The sequence below is a fragment of the Mobula birostris genome, chromosome 7 (assembly GCF_030028105.1).
Source record: "Mobula birostris isolate sMobBir1 chromosome 7, sMobBir1.hap1, whole genome shotgun sequence".
Classification (NCBI taxonomy): domain Eukaryota; kingdom Metazoa; phylum Chordata; class Chondrichthyes; order Myliobatiformes; family Myliobatidae; genus Mobula; species Mobula birostris.
The window spans coordinates 43280436-43301169 of record NC_092376.1 but is presented as its reverse complement, the minus strand read 5'-3'; the positions used below and the strand labels follow the sequence as shown (position 1 = coordinate 43301169).

Genomic DNA, 20734 nt, shown 5'->3' with positions numbered 1-20734 from the left:
TGAATGGCTTAACGTTGCTCTTTTGTCTTATGGTCTTATGGACTGCACACAATGGTGATCTCTATTTAAGTGACTATGTGACTTCTAAAATCAACTGGCTGCACCACTGATGATATGGTGCGCCATATTAAAGGTTTATGCAATCAATTACTTGGTGTTTTATATGTGTAATTAATTTAGATCACTTTGTAGAGATCTGTTTTCACGTTGGCACATGAGTCTTTTTATGTTGATCAGTGTTTTTAAAAAAGCCAAATTAAATCCACTGTGATTCAATGTCATAAAAAAATAAAACATGAACATTTCGGGGTGGGGGGGGAAGTGAATAATTTTTACAGGCACTGTATGTGACTATATACAACCCTGAGATTCATTTTCTTGCAGGCATACTCAATAAATCCATAACAGAATCCATGAAAGACCGCATCAACATGGGTGTCCAACCAGTGTGCAAAAGACAAATTGTGCAAAAACAGAATGAAATAATAATAATAAGCAATATACATTAGAGTCCTCGGAAGTGAGGCCATAGGTTATGGGAACATTTCAGTGATGGCCTGAATGCAACAGATATGAGGGGAGACTGGATAGGCTGCCCTTCTTTCTCTTGCAGTAAAGGCAGCCAAGGGAGAAACTGACTGAGGAACCAGGAACACAGTTAGCATAGATTTCCCTCAAAAGAGCTCTCAATAAAGAGGGAGCACAGATTTAAGGTAAGGGGGTAGGAGATTTAAGAGGGGATTTGTAGAACATTTTTTTCATCGATTAGATATCTGAAATTTGACACACAGCTTTAGGAAGTGCACTCATAACATTCAAGCAGTATTTGACTGAGCATTTGAAACACTAAGCCAAAAAGGACTTGGGCTGCTAGCTGGGAATTGGAGTTAGTATAGATAGGCACCCAATCACCAGCACAGAGAGAGTGGGCTGAAAGGCCCGTTTCTGTACCGTGAGTACGGAGAATTAAAGAACCAACTTTTGTTTAACACTCGTGTCAATGCTTTAAAATAGCCATTTGAAAATTGTATTCCTTAAGACAAAGTTTGCCTTTTTTTTTACAAAGTAATACATCTGTTGTTGCTTTCTGTGCTTCACTACTATAGCCATAGTAACAATTGGTTTTCGTTACAGTTACACCATAAATAATAAATAGTAATAAAACCATAAGTAGTTAAATAGTAATATGTAAATTATGCCAGTAAATTATGAAATAAGTCCAGGACCACCAGCCTATTGGCTCAGGGTGTCTGACTCTCCAAGGGAGGAGTTGTACAGTTTGATGACCATAGGCAGGAATGACTTCCTATGACGCTCAGTGCTGCATCTCAGTGGAATGAGCCTCTGGCTGAATGTACTCCTGTGCCCACCCAGTACATTATGTAGCGGATGGGAGACATTGACCAAGATGGCATGCAACTTAGACAGCATCCTCTTTTCAGACACCACCATGAGAGAGTCCAGTTCTATCCCCACAACATCACTGGCTTTACGAATGAGTTTGTTGATTCTGTTGGTGTCTGCTACCCTCAGCCTGCTGCCCCAGCACACAACAGCAAACATGATAGCACTGGCCACCACAGACTCGTAGAACATCCTCAGCATCGTCCGGCAGAAGTTAAAGGACCTCAGTCTCCTCAGGAAATAGAGACGGCTCTGGCCCTTCTTGTAGACAGCCTCAGTGTTCTTTGACCAGTCCAGTTTATTGTCAATTCGTATCCCCAGGTATTTGTAATCCTCCACCATGTCCACACTGACCCCCTGGATGGAAACAGGGGTCGCCGGTACCTTAGCTCTCCTCAGGTCTACCACCAGTTCCTTAGTCTTTTTCACATTAAGCTGCAGATAATTCTGCTCACACCATGTGACAATGTTTCCTACCGTAGCCCTGTACTCAGCCTCATCTCCCTTGCTGATGCATCCAACTATGGCAGAGTCATCCGAAAACTTCTGAAGATGACAAGACTCTGTGCAGTAGTTGAAGTCTGAGGTGTAAATGGTGAAGAGAAAGGGAGACAAGACAGTCCCCTGTAGAGCCCCAGTGCTGCTGATCACTCTGTCGGACACACAGTGTTGCAAGCACACGTACTGTGGTCTGCCAGTGAGGTAATCAAGAATCCATGACACCAGGGAAGCATCCACCTGCATCGTTGTCAGCTTCTCCCCCAACAGAGCAGGGCGGATGGTGTTGAACGCACTGGAGAAGCCAAAAAACATGACCCTCACAGTGCTCACTGGCTTGTCCAGGTGGGCGTAGACACGGTTTAGCAGGTAGACGATGGCATCCTCAACTCCTAGTCAGGGCTGGTAGGCGAACTGGAGGTTTAATCCAAGGAATTAACTGAATTTCTTCTCATTTAAAATCAGATCGTATTTTCTGAGTTAGGCACACAGTTTTGCAACAAGTTAAAACAAAGGTGATGATGCTAACTATTACAACTACCTTCCAGCAATACACAAAATGCTGGAGGAACTCTGCATCTGGTAGATTCTTTGAAGGGAAATGGACAGTCGATATTTCAGGTGACAACAAGTATAAAAGCTCGAGCTCCTCCCCCTTCCCCCACCCTCATGCCAGCTATCTGTCCTCTTTCTTTCTAGTCCTGAAGAAGGGTCTCAGCTCGAAACATTAACCATCCATTTCCCTCCTTAGAAACTACACAATCTATTGAGTTGCTCCAGCGTTTTTGTGTGCTGCTTCAGATTTCCAGCACTTGCAGTCTCTCTGGTGTCTCCAAATCACCTTATATTATACATGCTCCTTTAGCAGCCTGGTGTTGTTATTATTTTAACAATGCACTCCCTCTGCTTTGGGTCATTTAAAGCATTGTCTTCATCTTATGGTAATTGCAGTAATTATACATGGTACTTCCACAAGTTTTGCCTGGTGTTGAATGACACATTAGTCCTTTCGTTACATTAGGCAGATTTATTGTTCTTGACTAGGTTTAGCCAATTAGTTTTTTTTGCCAATTTCTGTCAGCTGGTACCCTTAAAGAATGAAAAGAGGTCAGTTAGATACTAATTTAGAAACCATTCTGATAGGGAATTTATGTATAAGTTCCTTAAAAACAGCAGCACGATTTAATGAAGGTAACAGCTTGGGCCTTGGCAGACCTACAGCAGTAATTAGAAAGCCAGATGTATGTTTCTAAACTAATTAGTTGAACGTCCAGGCAATCCCCTCCACTAGGATTGTTTGGGATTGAACAAATGTACGCACTAAAAAAAACAAAGAGGATCTCTAGACCCACCCTCAGCAATGAAAGGCTGACAAACCAGATCTAATGAGTGGCATTGTTTCATTCAGATAATATTGTAGATTTAATTTTTACACAAAGCTCTCACGTCAGTGTTTCTAATGGTTTCAATTCATATCTCATATAGCAAACTGCATCTGCTTGTGTACTAATTCATTAAAGGGGGAAAAAATTTTCCTAAAATTTCTAAATAATCTCATGCATTTTTCAAAATACATACAAGCTATCTCTAGCGCACTCATCTCTGCAGGTATAAACCCTGCTCCAGCACCCCTATTCTGGATTATCATTTGGGAATGCTAATCTGCCAGAGGTGCCGTTGTTAAAGTAATGCATTAAACTGAAGTTCTGAGCCTAATCACTTGATTGTAAAAACAAATCTCAAAAACTGTGTCAGCTTTTCTCCCCAAACCAAAATGGGTGCAGGTTAATTAATTATACTTCTTACTATTCTTTTCAGCTTCCTGTGCACATTGACCATTCCGACAGTGATTATGTTGTCAGTGGTTACAAACATACTGTATAAAAGCCTTTTCTTAAGTTATAAATTAACTAACTTGTTTGATAACATCAATGAAAAAGACTGAGCTTCAAAAATAATTAATTGCTTTGAAAGTGTATTGAAGCTTCTTAAAGACATGAAAGGGACTATTTTTTTCAGAGGAAATATGAATATCATTTTTAGTAGACCTAGAACGTTATGTGCCGACCTGGGGCTGATTTTGGAATTTGAGTAGAGAGAGGTGCGTAGAAAGTAGCATCTGTTATGACAGTCAAACCCTAAACACTCAGAAATCCTTATCTTCTCGATGCTGAGTACACCTCCCTCAGCTCTACAACTGGTTCTCTGGATCCCTATGCCCTCCCATTTCCCAGACACTGTTTCCAGCTGCAGCCTTCAGCTGCCGATTTTCACACCTGGCAGCTTGCCAACTGCTAGGAAGGAAAGCAGATAAGGATTACAATGAGATCTTGTCAGACTGTCCATAATCGAGACAAGTTTTCCCATGCTCCCACTTTCCATTCTCTTTTGACATATTAGAATCTGATTGGTCAAAAGAAAACTATTGATTTTCACTGCAGAGCAGATTTTAGCAAATTGGAAATTTATTAAGGAATACAACATAATCCATCTGGTTCACAATTTTGCTTTGCTCCTTGACAAAATGTGTGGAGGACTTCTGCAACTTTCCTCCGGCAAAGTAGTGTTTTCTGCTGCTGATCCACCCCCCAAAACTTCTGCCATTGATTCCTTTAGCTGGTTGCTTCTCCAGTCACTGCACTACTCATAAAACCAAGCAGTCACCAAGTACAGAAGTTAAATATTATATTTCTTTTATTTACTTACTTTCTCAGCTTTTTTTTGTTCTTTTTACACAGGTTAAGTTCCCTAACCAAGCTGCTCCACAGAATGCTTCACTGACCTTTGAGAGGTAGAATAGACACTGCATTCAGGTTCCAACGTTAGTTTGGATGGCTCAGTAATTAAACATATTTATTATTCCTTATAGCAATTGTGTACATTCTTTTCCTGCAAAATCTAAGCCCTCTGTTTTTGTTGCATTACACGTTCAGGTGCTATGAATATCAACACTGAAAAATGAGAGTATCAACTTTTTAGATTTTGTTACAAACTGTAGCATCTCTGATCATTGTCAGTACTGGTGTCCATCCCAGTTACCTATATCCTCTCAACCACATTTTTCTTCAGCACTAAGCATCGGAAAAAAAAGGCTTCACATGCTTCTGCAGTTTCTAAATTCCATCTGTCATGGGTTGGCCTTGTATTCAATACATTTTTGCAACCTTCAATCCGCTCAACTGCACTCTTACTTCTAACTTTGATGCTCAAATTCCCAATAAATTAGTGCTCCCTTACCCTGGCAGTATACCTGGTATGACCTTCATCTTCTCGTAAGTAATGCCTCTTGGAGTCACACAAATAGAAATGCACACAAGTGGTTTTGCCGGCCGGTGGGGTAGTGGAATCCGCATCAGACTTCAAGGCAAGTGGTCCCAGCTCCAAATCTGGCTGGCTCCTTACATGCTTTCCATCCGAGCTGGGTTGAACATTGAGCTGGCAACTCGGTCTCATCAAAAAAAAAAGATTAAAATGTTCTGGTCGCCTCACTATAGGAAGGATGTGGAAAACATAGAAAGGGTGCAGAGGAGGTTTACAAGGATGTTGCCAGGATTGGGGAGCATGCTTTATGAGAATAGGTTGAGTGAACTAGGCCTTTTCTCCTTGGAGCGATGGAGGATGAGAGGTGACCTGATAGAGGTGTACAAGATGATGAGAGGCATTGATTGTGTGGATAATCAGAGGCTTTTCCCCAGGGCTGGAATGACTAGCATGAGAGGGCACAGTTTTAAGGTGCTTGGAAGTAGGTACAGAGGAGATGTCAGAGGTAAGTTTTTTTATGCCAAGAGTGATGAGTGCATGGAATGGGCTGCCAGCGACGGTGGTGGAGGCGGATATGATAGGGTCTTTTAAGAGACTCCTGGACAGGTACATGGAGCTCAGAAAAATAGAGGGCTATGGGTAACCCTAGGTAATTTCTACAGTAAGGACATGTTCAGCACAGGTTTGTGGGCCGGAGGGCCTGTATTGCGCTGTAGGGTTTCAATGTTTCTATGAAAGAAATGGCAATGGTGCTGCCTGATGTACCACAATGTGAGGAAAGGAACAACAAGTGGTTTAGACATTCATTCCCAAACTTGTCTGATCCATACAGAAGCAATGACCACCATCAGGCATGTCCTTATCTGTAAATAAAAACTCATTATTTCAGGATCATTCTTGAATGCAAACATCACTCTCGACTTCTCAATTCTACTGTAAATTGCTTCCCTACCATTTTCTTTAGTTTCATCTCCAATAGAGGTCTAAGGAACACATATACATTGTACTGAATATTGAGATAACTTGACTAGTGGCCTCTCCTGCTTCTCTCTCTTCCATGTTCACCGACCAAACTACCTCTAAAGTTCCCCCAAAACAACTAACTTTGTTAACAATTTTCTTTCATCCATTCTTAAAGGCAGTGTTATTCTGTTAAAAATGATTTGTTAATAGCTCAAATATTTCTGAATGCCAGGGATGGCCAGAAATATTTGAAGTCCCTGACAAATTTGGCATTCTATGTCAAGCTGAAGGTGGGTCACTGCCGTTATAAAATCTGAAAGGAAAGGTTCAGGGGCAGGCTGCTCTAAAGCATCAGTAAAAGCCCCCACCACCAGTTAGGCCTTGCTTTTGACATCCAAGATTACTCTGGCAGCAAGAAAAGCTGTCCACAGGATAACCAGGTAAATTTTGATGTGGAGTCACCAGAGGTTCATTTAGATTTGCTCTGCGTAACAAATTAGTGTGAATGTTACAACTGAAAATTAGGAAGTCAATTCATTGGAAAAAATTGGGTATTCATTTTGTGTTATATATGTAATCAGCAATCTAAAATTTATGGGGATTAGGGATGCTCTTTAAAGATGACTCTCATTGTTCATCACTGCAAAGTTTCCTATTGGTTCATGTGAAAATCTGTGATAAGCCATCACTAAACAATTACAAGATGTTAAGTAACCTTGCTGTGATTGGCCTCTTGCGAACTTAGCCCTGATGTTCAATACCAGAGCAGTGTATGCACAACTCTTAAGATCATGCTTTAGAATTTTGATATGAGAAAATTGCGAACTTTATTCAATGTTATCTGATTTAGACTTTTTGGATCCGATTTACTTTACATGCCAATTGATACCATCACAGGAGAAGGAATAACAACAAAAATATTGGCATTTTGTTTACATTTGTATACCGTTGATACTGGAGTTTTAAAATCCTAACTGATCAGGTTCAGAAGCTTACTTAAGCTAATTTAAATTTCAAGAATTCTGTACAGGAATATTGAGAACATTTGGTCTCCTTAGTGGCAGCACAAGAAACAATATGCTACTTAAAACAAAATTCTCAGAAGTCTTGCAGCCAACAGACTCCAAACTTCACTACTCAGTAACTGTATTAGGCATGGGCTAGCTAGAATTTGTAACATGCAGTCAAGCTTTAATATGTGCCAGCTGTTCAGCATATCTCCTGACATGACACCAGCTTTTATTCAGGAGCAGGAAAGATTCTTGGAGCAAGCACCAGAGTTTCAATCCAGCAAGTCACCAGAAATTAATATTCCACTTTAGTAAATATATTTTTCTCCCTGTCTGTATAGCCAACGGGCAGTTCTGCATTATACAGTCAAATTTTACAATCTACTAGCCTCAATTCTTCTGTCAAAACCTTTTCACAATAAAACCAGCACAGCTGTCAGGATGCATTTATGTAGGTCACTGACAGAAACTGAATTAAGATCAGAAGAAATAGAAGCAGTAGTAGCTCATTTGGATTCACTTTGTGATCCAGTGTTTGTGCACTAACCCCATTTTCCGTAATTCTCCTAATATACAAAATTCTACCAATCTCCACCTTGAATGAGAATAATTTGATCTGGGAACGTTCCTTGCATCTGACGGTTTTTTGTTTTTATTCCATGTGGTAATTCCATCATCAGCCAAATAACTGATAATGAAACCGGGGAAGTGACTGGAAGTGGGAAAGACTTGCTGCAGTTTTATGGAATGCAGTAAAAGAAACAAGTCCGCTTCATAAGCCTACAAATGACTCGGTAAACTATCCCTAAGACAGAACAGCTGTCCTGGGGTGGGTAACTGAAGACAGGTGCACCGAATGTCTAAAATCTCAGCTGCATACATTTCACATTGTGAGCTGGCTCCTTCACCATTTTATGTCGCATGAGAGCATGCAGCAGCCAGAAGCAAACGGAAACTCGGACAGCAAAGATTTGCTTGAGGTAGTATTATAAGGTAGTGGAAAGTAGTTTTGTGAAGTTGACATACAAGGTTCCAAAAAGTGGGTAGGATAATCAGCAAGGATATGGCAAATGGTGTGAAATACAGGAAATGGAACTGTTCATTTCATTAGTTAAACTAAAGAAATAGCATAGCATTTAAATGAGATATCGTAGAGCTCTGAGATGCAGAGGGATCAAAATGTCCTAGTGCTTATTTGCAAATAATAATATGAAATAGCAAGTCATTACCAGTGCAGGATTTGTACTATGAATACTAGCGATTGTAATGAAACAGAGGGACCTAGGAGTGTAAGTATATGATTTGTTGTCAGGGTGGTGAAAAAGGCAGTTAGCACTCTGGCCTGCATCAGTCAGGGCACTGAATGTTGGAGTGGGGACATTATGTTGCAGTTGTACAAGTTGTTGGTGAGGCCACATTTTTGGAGTAGTGTGTACAGTTTCGGTCATGCTGTAACAGGAAAACTGTGGTTTAGCTGGAAGGACTCCAGAAAAGATGTAGAAGGATGTTGCTGGGTTTAGAGGGCCTGAAATACAGGGAGAAATTAGCCAGTCTGGAGGCTAGGTCTTGCGAGAAGGGGCAACTGAAATACAAGATCTTGATGAGTGTCAAGGGTGGATGTGAAGAGGAAGTTTCCTCTCATGGAAGAATCTAGAATGAGACACCACAGTTTGAAAATAAAGGGTCACTCATTTAAGCCAGATGATATTTTTCTCTTTCTCCAGGGATGAAAATGTTTGGAACTTTCTTCCTTAAGGGCAGTGGAAGCAAATTCAGTGATTCAGGAAAAGATGGATAGATTCTTGAAAAGCAAGAAAGTGAAAAGTAGGTATGAATTAATATAGTAAGTAAATAAATTGCAGAACAGGTTCAAAGGGCTGAGTGGCTCCTATTTAAAATGTTTTAATGTTTTATTTTTTGAAGGTTAATGACGACAGCTCCAGGATATCACTGTGGAAATTCTCAATGGAGGTGATCTAGGCTTGAACATCTTCAGCTGATTATCAATGACATTGCTAAAGTTTTAAACAAATTAAACATTTACTCATTCTATCACTCATGTACTTTGCTGTAGTGCGTACTAAATTCAAAATATACTGTAATTATTTGTCAAGGCTACAGTGATAGCAATTTCCAAACTTCAATCTACCACTAAGAACAACCACTGCAAGTAAAATAGAAATGCCATCATAAACATAAGAGATTCTGCAGATGCTGAATATCCAGATTAACACACACAAAATGCTGAAGGAACTCAACAGGTTAGGTAGCATCTATGGAAAGGAATAGACATATCCTGTCTAATCAGGACCAACCAGTACATGCCAATTCTTGTCCAAACTGCACACTTTCTAAATGAGAAAAACACTGTTGCAAGATTTAAACCCCGGATCTTCCTACCCAACAACAGCACAAAAGAACTGTGGGATATCAGGAAGGTGATGCATCACCTTTTCAAATGTACTTAGAAAAAGTCAATAACTGCTTTCTTGAAAATGGTAATCCTATTCCACAACAAAGTATAGTTTAAGCAATTTTTAGAAAATATTGTAGGCATTCATTTAAAAGCAAGAGACTCCATATTTATTGCACACCCAAATGTGTGGTGTTCAAAATTCACCCAATTTTGCTTTCATAATGGCAACATTCTCCAAATAAGATATATAATATTGGCTCAATACTTGGCTTTGGTTTCCTCTAAATAATCAGGCTAAGTTTTGGAAAAGAGACAGCTTCCTCTGCCTAGTTTAGACCACCTGCCTTGATGGTAACAGCTGCAAATAAAGTTAAGTGTCTGTGCGCCTGTTAGGGTGGGGAAGAAATGGGCATAGAAAGTGCCATCTGCAGCCAGCAGAGATCCCACAGCAGTTCTGTGGAACCTAGACTACTTCAGAGTATCAGACTAACATTAAAATGAGTTCTGTCTGACTTTATTTGGGACATGTCACCAGAAACTCGATTTGGTTTCTCCTCTGCCACTGAAGCCCAATGATCCCAATGATGATCTCAGTATAAATACCACCCCAAGGAAAGAACCTGGTTTAAGCAGCAAACATTAAGCCTGATAAAATGTCTGCTCCATATCAGAAGCAACTTTGTGATGCCTTTGGAACATTAGACACTCAACATAGCTTTAACACTTATGAATATTAGCAATGAGATATAACTCTAGAGTATAATTTAACTCAAGATTTGCTGACATGATTTTGTGCATGATTAGATGAACGGCACAGGAGACTCAAAAGCAGGTAAATCCTCTCCTTGGCTATTATATCAAGATAGCTTCAGCAAGAATTACAAAATCACTGTGGAAATGAGAACAATATAATCCAAAATAATTGAGAGAATAGATAAATGATGTTAAAAATTCTGAAAATCATATATTAAAATAAATAATTATGTGAAGTGACCGGATGTGCTGATATTTACCTGCCAGTTCCATAGTCTATGCACTACAGTATGTGGATCAACTCCTCTCTGACTTCTACACCTGTGAGTAAAGTCATAGAAGTGTTGAAGTTCAGATACCAGTGCCATTGGAGGCAAATGGTATGTTGATCTTCGTTGCAAGAGCTGTTGAATACAGGCATAATGGAGTCTTCCTACAACAGGACTTGGGAGTATTGTGAGTGGTGGTTATGGTCTCTTTACCCAAGAAAGAACATGCCGAAACATGCAGGATGTTATCCCGTGAAAGATTTAGCAGACTGACTCCTGGAATGCAGGGACTGCCCTACAATGTGAGATTAAGGTGACAGGGTTTAGAAGAATAAGAGGAGATGATCTTCAGAGGTACAGCAAGATGACAGGCCCTCCTGGCCCAACGAGTCAGTGGCGTGCAATTAACCGTGTGATCAGTTAACCTAACCTATACGTCTTTGGAGTGTGGTAGGAGTGCAACGCACCCAGAGAAAACCCATATGATCACAGGGAGGACGTACAAACTCCTTATAGACAGTAGTATAAATTTAACACAGGGTGCTGGCATTGTAACAGAGTTGCGCTAACCACTGCACGACTGTGCTGCCCGTTCAAAGAATTCAAAGATTCTTTAAAACACACAGAATTCTTATAGGACTAGGAATGCCAGATATTGGGAGGAGCTGAGGGATGTAGAACCAGGGATCTAAGTCTCAAGATACAACAGGGTGAAATGTTCAGGACTGAGAGAAGGAGAAATTTCTTCATTCAGTCTATGGAATTCACTGCCACAGAATGTTGGAGACCAAGGCAAAGAGGGAAATAGATTTTTAGATATAAAATGCATCAAGAAATAACGAGAAGAATCAATATATGATATTGCCATAGAAGATCAGCCATGTTCATACCAAATGGTGGAGAAGGATCAAAGGCTTGAATGGTCTACTCATGCTATTCACAATTAGTTGTTAAACTGTGATAGGAGATTCATATTGAAAACTACTTTCCGGCCTCTGGACTGCACATAAGGATACTGTTCATAAGTAGTAAAACGTATGCTGGATCAAAGTTTTTGGAGATAATTTACATCTCAACTAGGTAGAAATGTATACCATGTGATGTGGGTATTTGATATTGGTTAGTTTCTGGTTACTTTGTACTCTTGATGATAGGTTTAAGTACCATTCTGAGAGGCTGTGTTACAGCAGCAAATATATATTTAACCAAGGTCAGTAAGACTTGGTGAAAACTGATTTTCATTTTTTACAAACTAAGAACCCATGATACACAATAAATGTCTTAGGTGCAGTACATCTTTTTGTTTAAAATCACCATGCTCCACCTTCAGATTGTGTTTAAAAGAAACATGTACTGAACAGCAAAGGAAGGACTCCTCAGTGGTACGGATGCTGTTGTAAACTTGCTTTTCCAAGAACCATTCTTCATGCTATCCTACTCAAGGTAAGGACATTTGCCTAAACACATCTAGTAATGGACATGACATTAGTGACTCTTTAAAATGGACAGCAGCAAAATGCAATCCTTCGCTTATTCCTTGTTACATTTTGGCACTTAACACAGGCCTCCACTCCAACATGCTAATTAGGCAGGTTTACAGTTACCCTCTCATACAAGTTGTGAAGGAGAATGTGACACAGTTTTATTCATCCTGCCTAATTTTATATTTCCTTTGCTTACGTCAGTGTAAGATACAGTTCTAGATCTTCCTCACAGATGCACGTTGTGGGTACAGCAGGCTGTTCAGCCTTTAAAGAACTTTACAGTTGACTCCACTATTGTCCTCCTCTGACATCCACATTTCCCAATGAAGCTCACTGGATTGTATCCAAAAGGAAACCCTGACTTATTTTATAACTTTGTGATACAGAGGCATCATACCATTGGTGCTGCAGTTCTAGTCAGTTTACTTAGGCTGAGGACAAAACATGAAAAGTTCCTCATTTGTGTGGTAGAACATCCCATCAGACTGTGCATTAATGTATGAAACATTAGGGACTTGATAAACTTTTCTTTAATATCTAACATCTGTTTATTGATGTTTCAACTAGATGATAAGTTTGGCCCTAGGTATCACTGATAAGTTAAACTAAAGATGCACTTAAGAGGATCTGATATAGTATCCTCCTTATGATACTGCTGATAGGTACAGAATGAAATGACATTTATCAAGCATTCATTCCATATAGCCCCCCACCCAAAAAAAATTGAAAACGTTTCATTTTCAACCTGAAAATCACTGCTATGCCTGGAAAAGGACATTGCAAAATTGCACTGTAGTCCACTATGCCTGAAGGATATCTGCCATTATCAGCTTTTGTTTCATCAACGTTCTTATAGTGTATTTTAAGGCATTGTATTATGTCAAAGGCAAAGTTGTTGATAAAATGCTGGCAAATGGTGGTCTCTGTGGCCCAGTGATCTGAACTGCTGAAATATTTGTGAAGGAGAATTGTTTAATACTTCTGCTATGAAACATGATCAACACTCCTTGCATATTGTGAAGGCTGTACTGTAGTTAGTGACTCTTTAGTGGAATTTTCGAAACTTAGCTTCTTTTGTGCGGATATTTATTGTGGTGAAGCTCTGTGTAAATTGCTTCCAGCAGCTGTTTGAATTTGCTGGCAATAACTCACTTCTTCTGGTAGTTCTATGCAGAAAGGGATTAAAAGGTATCAAGAATGAAATGTTAATCTACTAATAAAAACAATCCATGGACTGTTGCTCCAGTTTTGTTCTTCTTTAAAAAGAAATATTTTGCACTACAACAAAATACATACTTGAAATCCTGAAGATGTTCAATTCTACACTGGGATTATTAAATAGGTGCAGGGTGCACAAAGTATTCAGCAGTGCTCGGTATGATTTATAATTTAGTTATTTAATTATGCCCCATAAAAGTATCTCTGCAACCAACGTGCCAAACCACTAGAAAATACTTTTTAGCTACAGTCCTAATCATGATAAATTTGTCAGTGTAATTTGCAAGTACTGTACAGAATATTACTTAGCATTTCAAAGACCCTGAGGCAATAGTTCTTGCCAGACTCCACAGTGGTATCAGAATCTGTATGACCCTGAAACCTTGTCACATTTCCAAAAATGACATGAATATATTTGATAGTTTCCACTCACTTAATTACTTGCTCCCAGTACTTTGCCAAATATACAGCTTCCACCATAAGAATTTTGTCAATGAGGATTAAAAGATAACCAGTGATTTTATAACAAGAATGATGGTTCAAATTTTGTGGTCGGCAATGTCTGAAAGTAATTTATGATTCACTATGCTTACAACTGTTGACAACATTTCTGCAGTTTTTAATCATTATGATTCTGATGAAGTATGGTGCCTATAAAACTGGAGAGTATTGGAGATATGTGACCAGGGTAGTAACGCCAAGGCTTAGATGTTCACTGAGACCTGCTGGTGTGTTTGTTGGTCATGGTACAACGATGGTTTTGGTTGTGCATTTTCCACTTGCATATTCAGTTAGTAGCCGAGGCTTTATCCACCGTTGAACTGGCCTAAAACACAAAGACAGGCCTTTCCTTTAGCGTATGCTGCACCACTGCAGAACATATTAAAGACAACACTTCTCCAAGGAGTCTTGACAGAGAGGTGCAGCATTTTGCAGAAGATGGTGAGATAGTGGGGGTGGGAGAGCAGTGGGAAAGGATGTCTGGCAAGTGGTGCGCTGGTCCTTGTGCAGAGAAGAGGAACTGTGAGGTAGGAATCTGCAATCACAGGTGATGAGCTGAGGCTGGCAACCTGTAGTGATTTATGCTGAGGTTGCTGACCGAACCCTGGGAGTCTGCAGATTGGTTGGTATGGGAGCTGCCAGACACTTCAAAGAGGCAAATGGAGTCAATACTGCAGGGACTGAGTAAATAAATTAAAAGAAGATTTTCCCAAATTGGGTTGCCAGGCTGGGACCTGTTCAGGGATGTCTCCAACATGTTGGTTCATGATCTCCTCACCTGCCAAGATGATGCCACACTCAGGATGGAGGAGTAACACCTCATATTCCGTCTAGGTAGCCTCCAATCTAATATCATGAACACTAATTTCTCTAGCTTCTGGTAATTCCCCCCACCTCTTTCATCCCCCATTCTGGCTGCCTCTTGCCTTTTCTGTTCTCCTCACCTGCCTACTACCTCTTTCTGATACCCCTTCTCTTTCTCCTTTTCCCCATCATCCTCTCTCCTCTCCTATCAGATTCCCTCTTCCTCAATCCTTCACCTTTTCCACTTATCACCTCTTATCTTCTTACTTCATCTCCACCCCCCCCCCCCCAAATACCTGGTCTCACCTACAGAACCACTTTCCAGCTGATACTCCTTCATCCTATTCTGACTTTTGCCCCCTTCCTTTCCAGTCCTGATCAAAGGTCTCAGCCCAAAATATTGACTATTTATTTCCCTCCACAGATTCTGCCTGACCTGCAGAGTTTCTCTAGCACTTTGTGTTGCTCAAGATTTTCAGCATCAGATTTCCTCCTCTATTAAACAATGTTGCGTGTTCAGCAACAGCACATTGAACTAAGAGTATTCCTATAGGCATGCCTCAGTATCATATGAACTGATTTTTCTCATCAGAGCTCCAAATGAGCACTTCATGGTGATTGACATCATTACTCGTGTAACCAACATGGAAGAGTTGATCAGTATGAACTTCTTAAAATGCTGTCATTCAACTTGAAAACCAGTGTAATCATTTTCTACTCTGGATAAAGAAAAGCACTTTTCATAAATATGGCTGAGTAAGACAAACAAATTTCTTGGTAAATGTCTTAAACCAGATTGAAAAATTCTTACAGAGGTATGTAGAGCCTAAACTAGGAAGTATGTTTGAAATAACAAAAGCATTGGAAATACCCTGTAGGTCAAGCAACCTGAAACTAAAAATCTTCTTACACTTGAGTAGATAAGCTCTGAACATTCTGATACTGTACGTTCTGTGGGTATTTTATTTTATCGAATCATCCAGGGGACCACCTCAAGTTCCAGGCAAATCTTCATATATCTCCTGATAGGATGCCACTGGACAAACCTGTGGAGGAGCTGGGCCGCTCTGAACTGGGACACCTGACGCCTACACACATGGATACCACAGACTGTTCACTGTACCTCTAACCTAATAAGTGTGAGTGCCATCAACTTCACTGTTACTGGAAACTCTGGACCATCATGCCAAAATAAATCACCTTTATTAAAACTCTTATATCATTGCCTTGAAGAGGAATTCATTAAAAAAATAATGTGAAGGTAAAAAATAGTTTTTCAATTTGCTAATCAGTCAACTGCCTCTTACTTTGTTGCGTATTTTATTGGGGTAAGAAGGTGAATCCATTCAAATAAATATTCATAAAGCAATATTATGTCTTGTTTCAGTATTCTGAATGGAAGAGAAGGATCAAAGGCCCCAAGTTCAGTTTCATCATCAACGATAAAAATTCCATTCTGGTTGTATATTAAATATTCTTCCACTATGATCCAGAGAGTTTGCTTGTGGGGTTTCCCCATTACACTTGCTGATGACAATAAAATTGTCACAACTTTTTTTTTGAACGACAAAGTAACAGCTTTGATAGAGGGATAATAGAGGGACTCATTCAATTTTCCAAGCTGAAATGTATGCCACCATCTTCTTCGTTCTGCAGGAAAGTCTCTGTATTGGTTCTAATGCTAATGATCAGGATTGAAATCACTGGTGCATGTAGAATGGAGATTGGGAAAGCAGGAGAATCGATGGCAATGAAAGAGGAAGAAGATATCAAAGGGAAGAAGGAATGAAGAATTAGAGAAAGGGAATGAAGAAGAAGCTACCTTTGGAAGAAAAGAGGAAAGAAGTAGAGAATCACACCCAAGGAAGAGACAAGAACTGAAAGAAAATTTTGGTATGTATGTGGTTGGAGATGAGAACTAGTGTTAACAGAGAGTTGGTATGAAGACAACAAGAAAACCAATAAAAAACAGAAAAAGTACAACTGGCAAGTGGATGGGGAATTGGATAGTGTTTTCACAGTACTCTAGCATTAAATGGGTACAGTATTCTCTATGAATTACATTTAGAGATCATTGTGTTGCATTGTATGGACTGGATTGTTGAATTAAAACTCGGATACATGATAGTCCAGTTATTTTGCCAGTCTTCAATGGCTCAATGTAAACTATCAATTGTGAAATATAAAACTGTTTAAAATGAACAAAAACATTTTAAGAAAAAAGCTAGAGAACATCTCCCTGATCTTCATAATCATCTGACAAAGTTATTCTCCAACATTAGGTGGTCATAAATTAGACTGCATATACAAGTGTTTCTAATGATGAGGAGAGTTATTTGATGGCTGGGTAAGGGAAGTTGCAGTGGTGCGTTCTCAGTCTAGTGGTCTGCACCTTCATGTTGACTGGCCTTTCCCTTCATGATCTTCTACTTTGCCAGTTCAACATGTTTCACATCACCAACTTAGCTAAAGAAGTAATTTATGCACAATGGATGTATGGATTATGAAAATTCACACTTACTGAATTCACAAATTGCTCCAAGAGTTTGAGATATGGAAAACATGCACTCTTACAGAATTTATGTGAAAAAAAATAATCACAACATTTACTTCTTTTCAACTTGTGTTTCTTGACTTGTGCAGATGACACACCTCTGCATTATGAAAAACCACGTTATGTACTATATTATAGGAATGCTGCTCCCTCACTCTCCTGTAACACAGGGTTTGCCTGTATTAGCACAGCAGTAACCTTTTAAAAATCTCCTAATAACTTTATAGCTCTTTGCTTTTCCGTTTTGCCTAAGTGGTTTATTGGCAAAAGTCTCCCTTTCAACAACTTTACAGTGTTTAAAGATTATCATATTTCATCAGCTAGAACAATTTTAGATGAAAAGACAAATCCTACCTGTCCAAGCATGTCTGGTGCTAGAGGTATGGTGGGCCAGAAAACAGAGTAGATAGCCAGAAAGATCAACCACAACAATATGCTGCCCCACACTGCCAAGTGACTGAACTAGATAAAAGAAATATATTAAAAAATAACATTACTGCACACTGCCTGGAGACATTTCTAGGTCTCAGTAAAGCACAACATTTATTTTTCCATCATTTGAGGCCAAATTAATTAGTGTACGTCCTGCCTGCAAAACGGTCAGTTGGAATTAAGCAATTTAGTTAAAAAAAGTACATTACCCACCTATTTTATCTAAATTGTTTTGTTGATGTACCAACATTTCAGTATAAACGTAGATACAGTAAAAGGCAAAACTATTTTTATGTATGTTTTGTACTTAATTGTCAATATTATTTCATATGGTATTCCAGTCAGAATAATTGTAAAACTTGATGAAGGAAAAGATTTACAACTACAGGACTCAGAATCCCTTGCATCCCCAAAGAGTTAAACTTCGGTAGAAGAGATTAACTGATATTTCCAACATGTACTTTATTATATGGGTTTTAAAATTTATAATAGTAATTATGCCTACCGTTGTCCATGCAGTTGTCTCAAAGCCAGCTTTCAAACATACAGTTACAACGACATACTGCAGAAAGAGATGGAAATATGTTAATAAATCACAATAGATGATAGTGATGCAATTTAGGAAATAAGGATGTAATAAATTTCAAAATTTAATGGACTTCAGCTGCTAAATTTGATTAAGTCTATGCATTGGTGGTTTTACAGAAGGGCTTATTACATTTTTAAAATAAAATCATAGTAATGAGGAATTTATGACTCGGAGAAAACCATTGTGTTCAGCCCCCGGACAAAGTAAGATCTCTGGTTAATTCAGCATTCTGGTTGTTCACTTGCAGCCTTGTAGGTTATAACTGGAAGTACTCGTTGGGGTAGTTCTTAAGCTACGAGATGATCCAAGACTCAAGATTGTTTAATATCATTCGTCATTACTCAAGTGGAAAGGAGAACAAATGATTGTTACTCTGGATTTAATGCAGCATTAAAAAACACGATTAGCATAAAGAACATAATAAATACATAAGATTAGCTTACATACATAAATCGATTGTATGTACATAAGGTGATGCTAGGTACAGAAGTATCTGTACATAAAATGATATAGTAGTGGTGGTGGTGGGTGGGTTAATAGGTGGAGATGTTGATCAGCCTGATGGCAAGGGGGAAGTAACTGTTTTTGAGTCTGGTGGTCCTGACATGGATGCCGTGTGGAAGAAACAGTCCATAAACAGGGTGAATGATATCCTTCATGATATTGCTGGCCTTTTTCCGGCACTATTCTGTACCTGTATCCTCAATGGTGGGTAGGGTGATCACAATGATGCACTGGGCAGTCTTAACTACCCATTGTAGAGCCCTCCTGTCCGCCCTAGTGCAATTTCTGCACTACATGGTGACGCAGCATGTCAGGATGTAGAAGGTTGTGAGTATGGATGTGCATAGTCCAGCTCTCTTCAGCCTCCTCGGGAAGTATAGACATTGTATGAAATGTACACTTCCAGGAGTTTGAAACTGCTCGCAGTTCCCATTGCTGTGAAGAGGGGTGTGAGTGATGCAAAATTAAATGGAGGCTTTAGCCTGCATCACTCTTTGGGCAGTAGGGCCCAGATCAACAGCACTCTGAAGGAACTCCCAACAATTATCTCAAATTACATTACTGGGCTCAATTAAGTTAACTTAATAACCAAGCCTTTTATAATTTTATTCACTTAACTGTATTTTCCTTAAGCTGCTGCTGTTTTCCAACAACAGCCAATCTCTGATCCTTGGTGAAGTTCATCAGCCTTGTAAATGTCTTTTACGCCAAGTCCTCACATAGTTTTCTGCTCTAGTCTAAATTACATTTTATACAGTTCCCACAGGAGCCCCATGCTTTTACATTCTATAACTTAGCCAAAAAAAACTCAATTTGTATTCTCACATCCAGTGAGGTCAAGGAATTTTTTTTTTGCATTGGTCCAGTGTCTTGATAGCATCACTTCTAATAGATTATCAGTGAACACTTCCTACTAGGTCCTGCCTGGAAAATGGCACAATTCACCTTCCTTCCTCTTTTCCACCTCTGATACAATGACGGAGATTGTGGTCTGAGTAATGGAAAGTGGAGAGGTCGTGTGTGGGGGATGTAGAGGAGCTGGGAGGCATCTTCATCTGCCATTTTGGCTACAAACATTTGCAAGTGCGGTGTAAACTTATGGAACCCTAACAAGATTTAACAGTGCAAAGTGCTGCTAGCCAAGTTCCACCATCTCCAATGGGATCCCACCACCAATTACATCTTTCCCACCCACCTACTTTCCACTTTCTGCAGGGATCACTCCCTATGCGAGTCCCTTGTCCATTCATCCCTCCCCACTGATCTCCCTCCTGGTACTTACCCTTGCAAGTGGAACGAGTTCCATACCTGCCCCTACACCACCTCCCTCACTACCATTCAGGGCCTCAAACAGTCCTTCCAGGTGAGGCAACACTTCACCTCTGAACCTGTTGGGGCCATCTACTGTATCCGGTGCTCCCTGTGTGGCTTCATGTATATCGGTGAGACCCGATGTAGATTGAGAGATCACTTTGTCGAGCAGCTACGTTCCGCCTGCCGAAAAAGTGGGATATCCTGTTGGCCACCCACTTCAATTCTACTTCCCATTCCCATTCCAACATGTCGGTCCATGGCCTCCTTTACTGTTGTGATAAGACCACACTCAGGCTGGAGGAGCAGCACACCTTATATTCCTTCTGGGTAGCCTCCTACCTAATGGCATGAACGCTGATTTCTTGAATTTCCGTTAATCCTCCCCTTCACCATTCCCATTCTCCTCTCACTTAACTCCTTTCCTGCCCATCACCTCCCTCTGATGCTCCTTCCCTTCCCTTTCTGGCATTATCTTCTACCCTGGCCTATCAGATTCCCCCTTCTCCAGTTCTTTATCTCTTTCATCTATTAGCTTCCCAGCCCTTTACTTCACCCCTTCCCCCCCTCCCAGATTCACCTATCACCTACCACCTAGTATTTCTTCCTCCCCTCCTCCCCACCTTCTTGCACTAATTTCTCATCTTTATTCCCAGTCCTGAAGAAGGGTCTTGGCCTGAAACATCGACTATTTACTCTTTTCCACAGATGCCACCTGGCCTGTTGAGTTCCTCCAGCATTTTGTGTGTTATCAGCCAAGTTA

General features: G+C 39.9%; 1 protein-coding gene across 6 annotated transcripts in view; it reads right to left on the bottom strand.

Annotated features, from left to right (window-relative positions):
* Nucleotides 1–20734, bottom strand: part of atp8a2 (ATPase phospholipid transporting 8A2) — a 510439-nt gene that overhangs the window by 47946 nt on the left and 441759 nt on the right. For 5 of the 6 annotated variants that reach the window (XR_011886570.1, XM_072263012.1, XM_072263011.1 and 2 more), the window contains 2 exons: nt 18073–18129; nt 17490–17597 (listed from right to left, as the gene is read on the bottom strand). Coding sequence is in view for 5 of the 6 variants with exons in the window: in XM_072263012.1 (XP_072119113.1) it covers nt 17490–17597; nt 18073–18129 (165 nt within the window). In the remaining variant the exon portion in view is untranslated. Of the gene's footprint in view, nt 1–13919; nt 14103–17489; nt 17598–18072; nt 18130–20734 lie in introns of those variants that run through there. The other variant, XM_072263014.1, reaches the window with a different exon arrangement.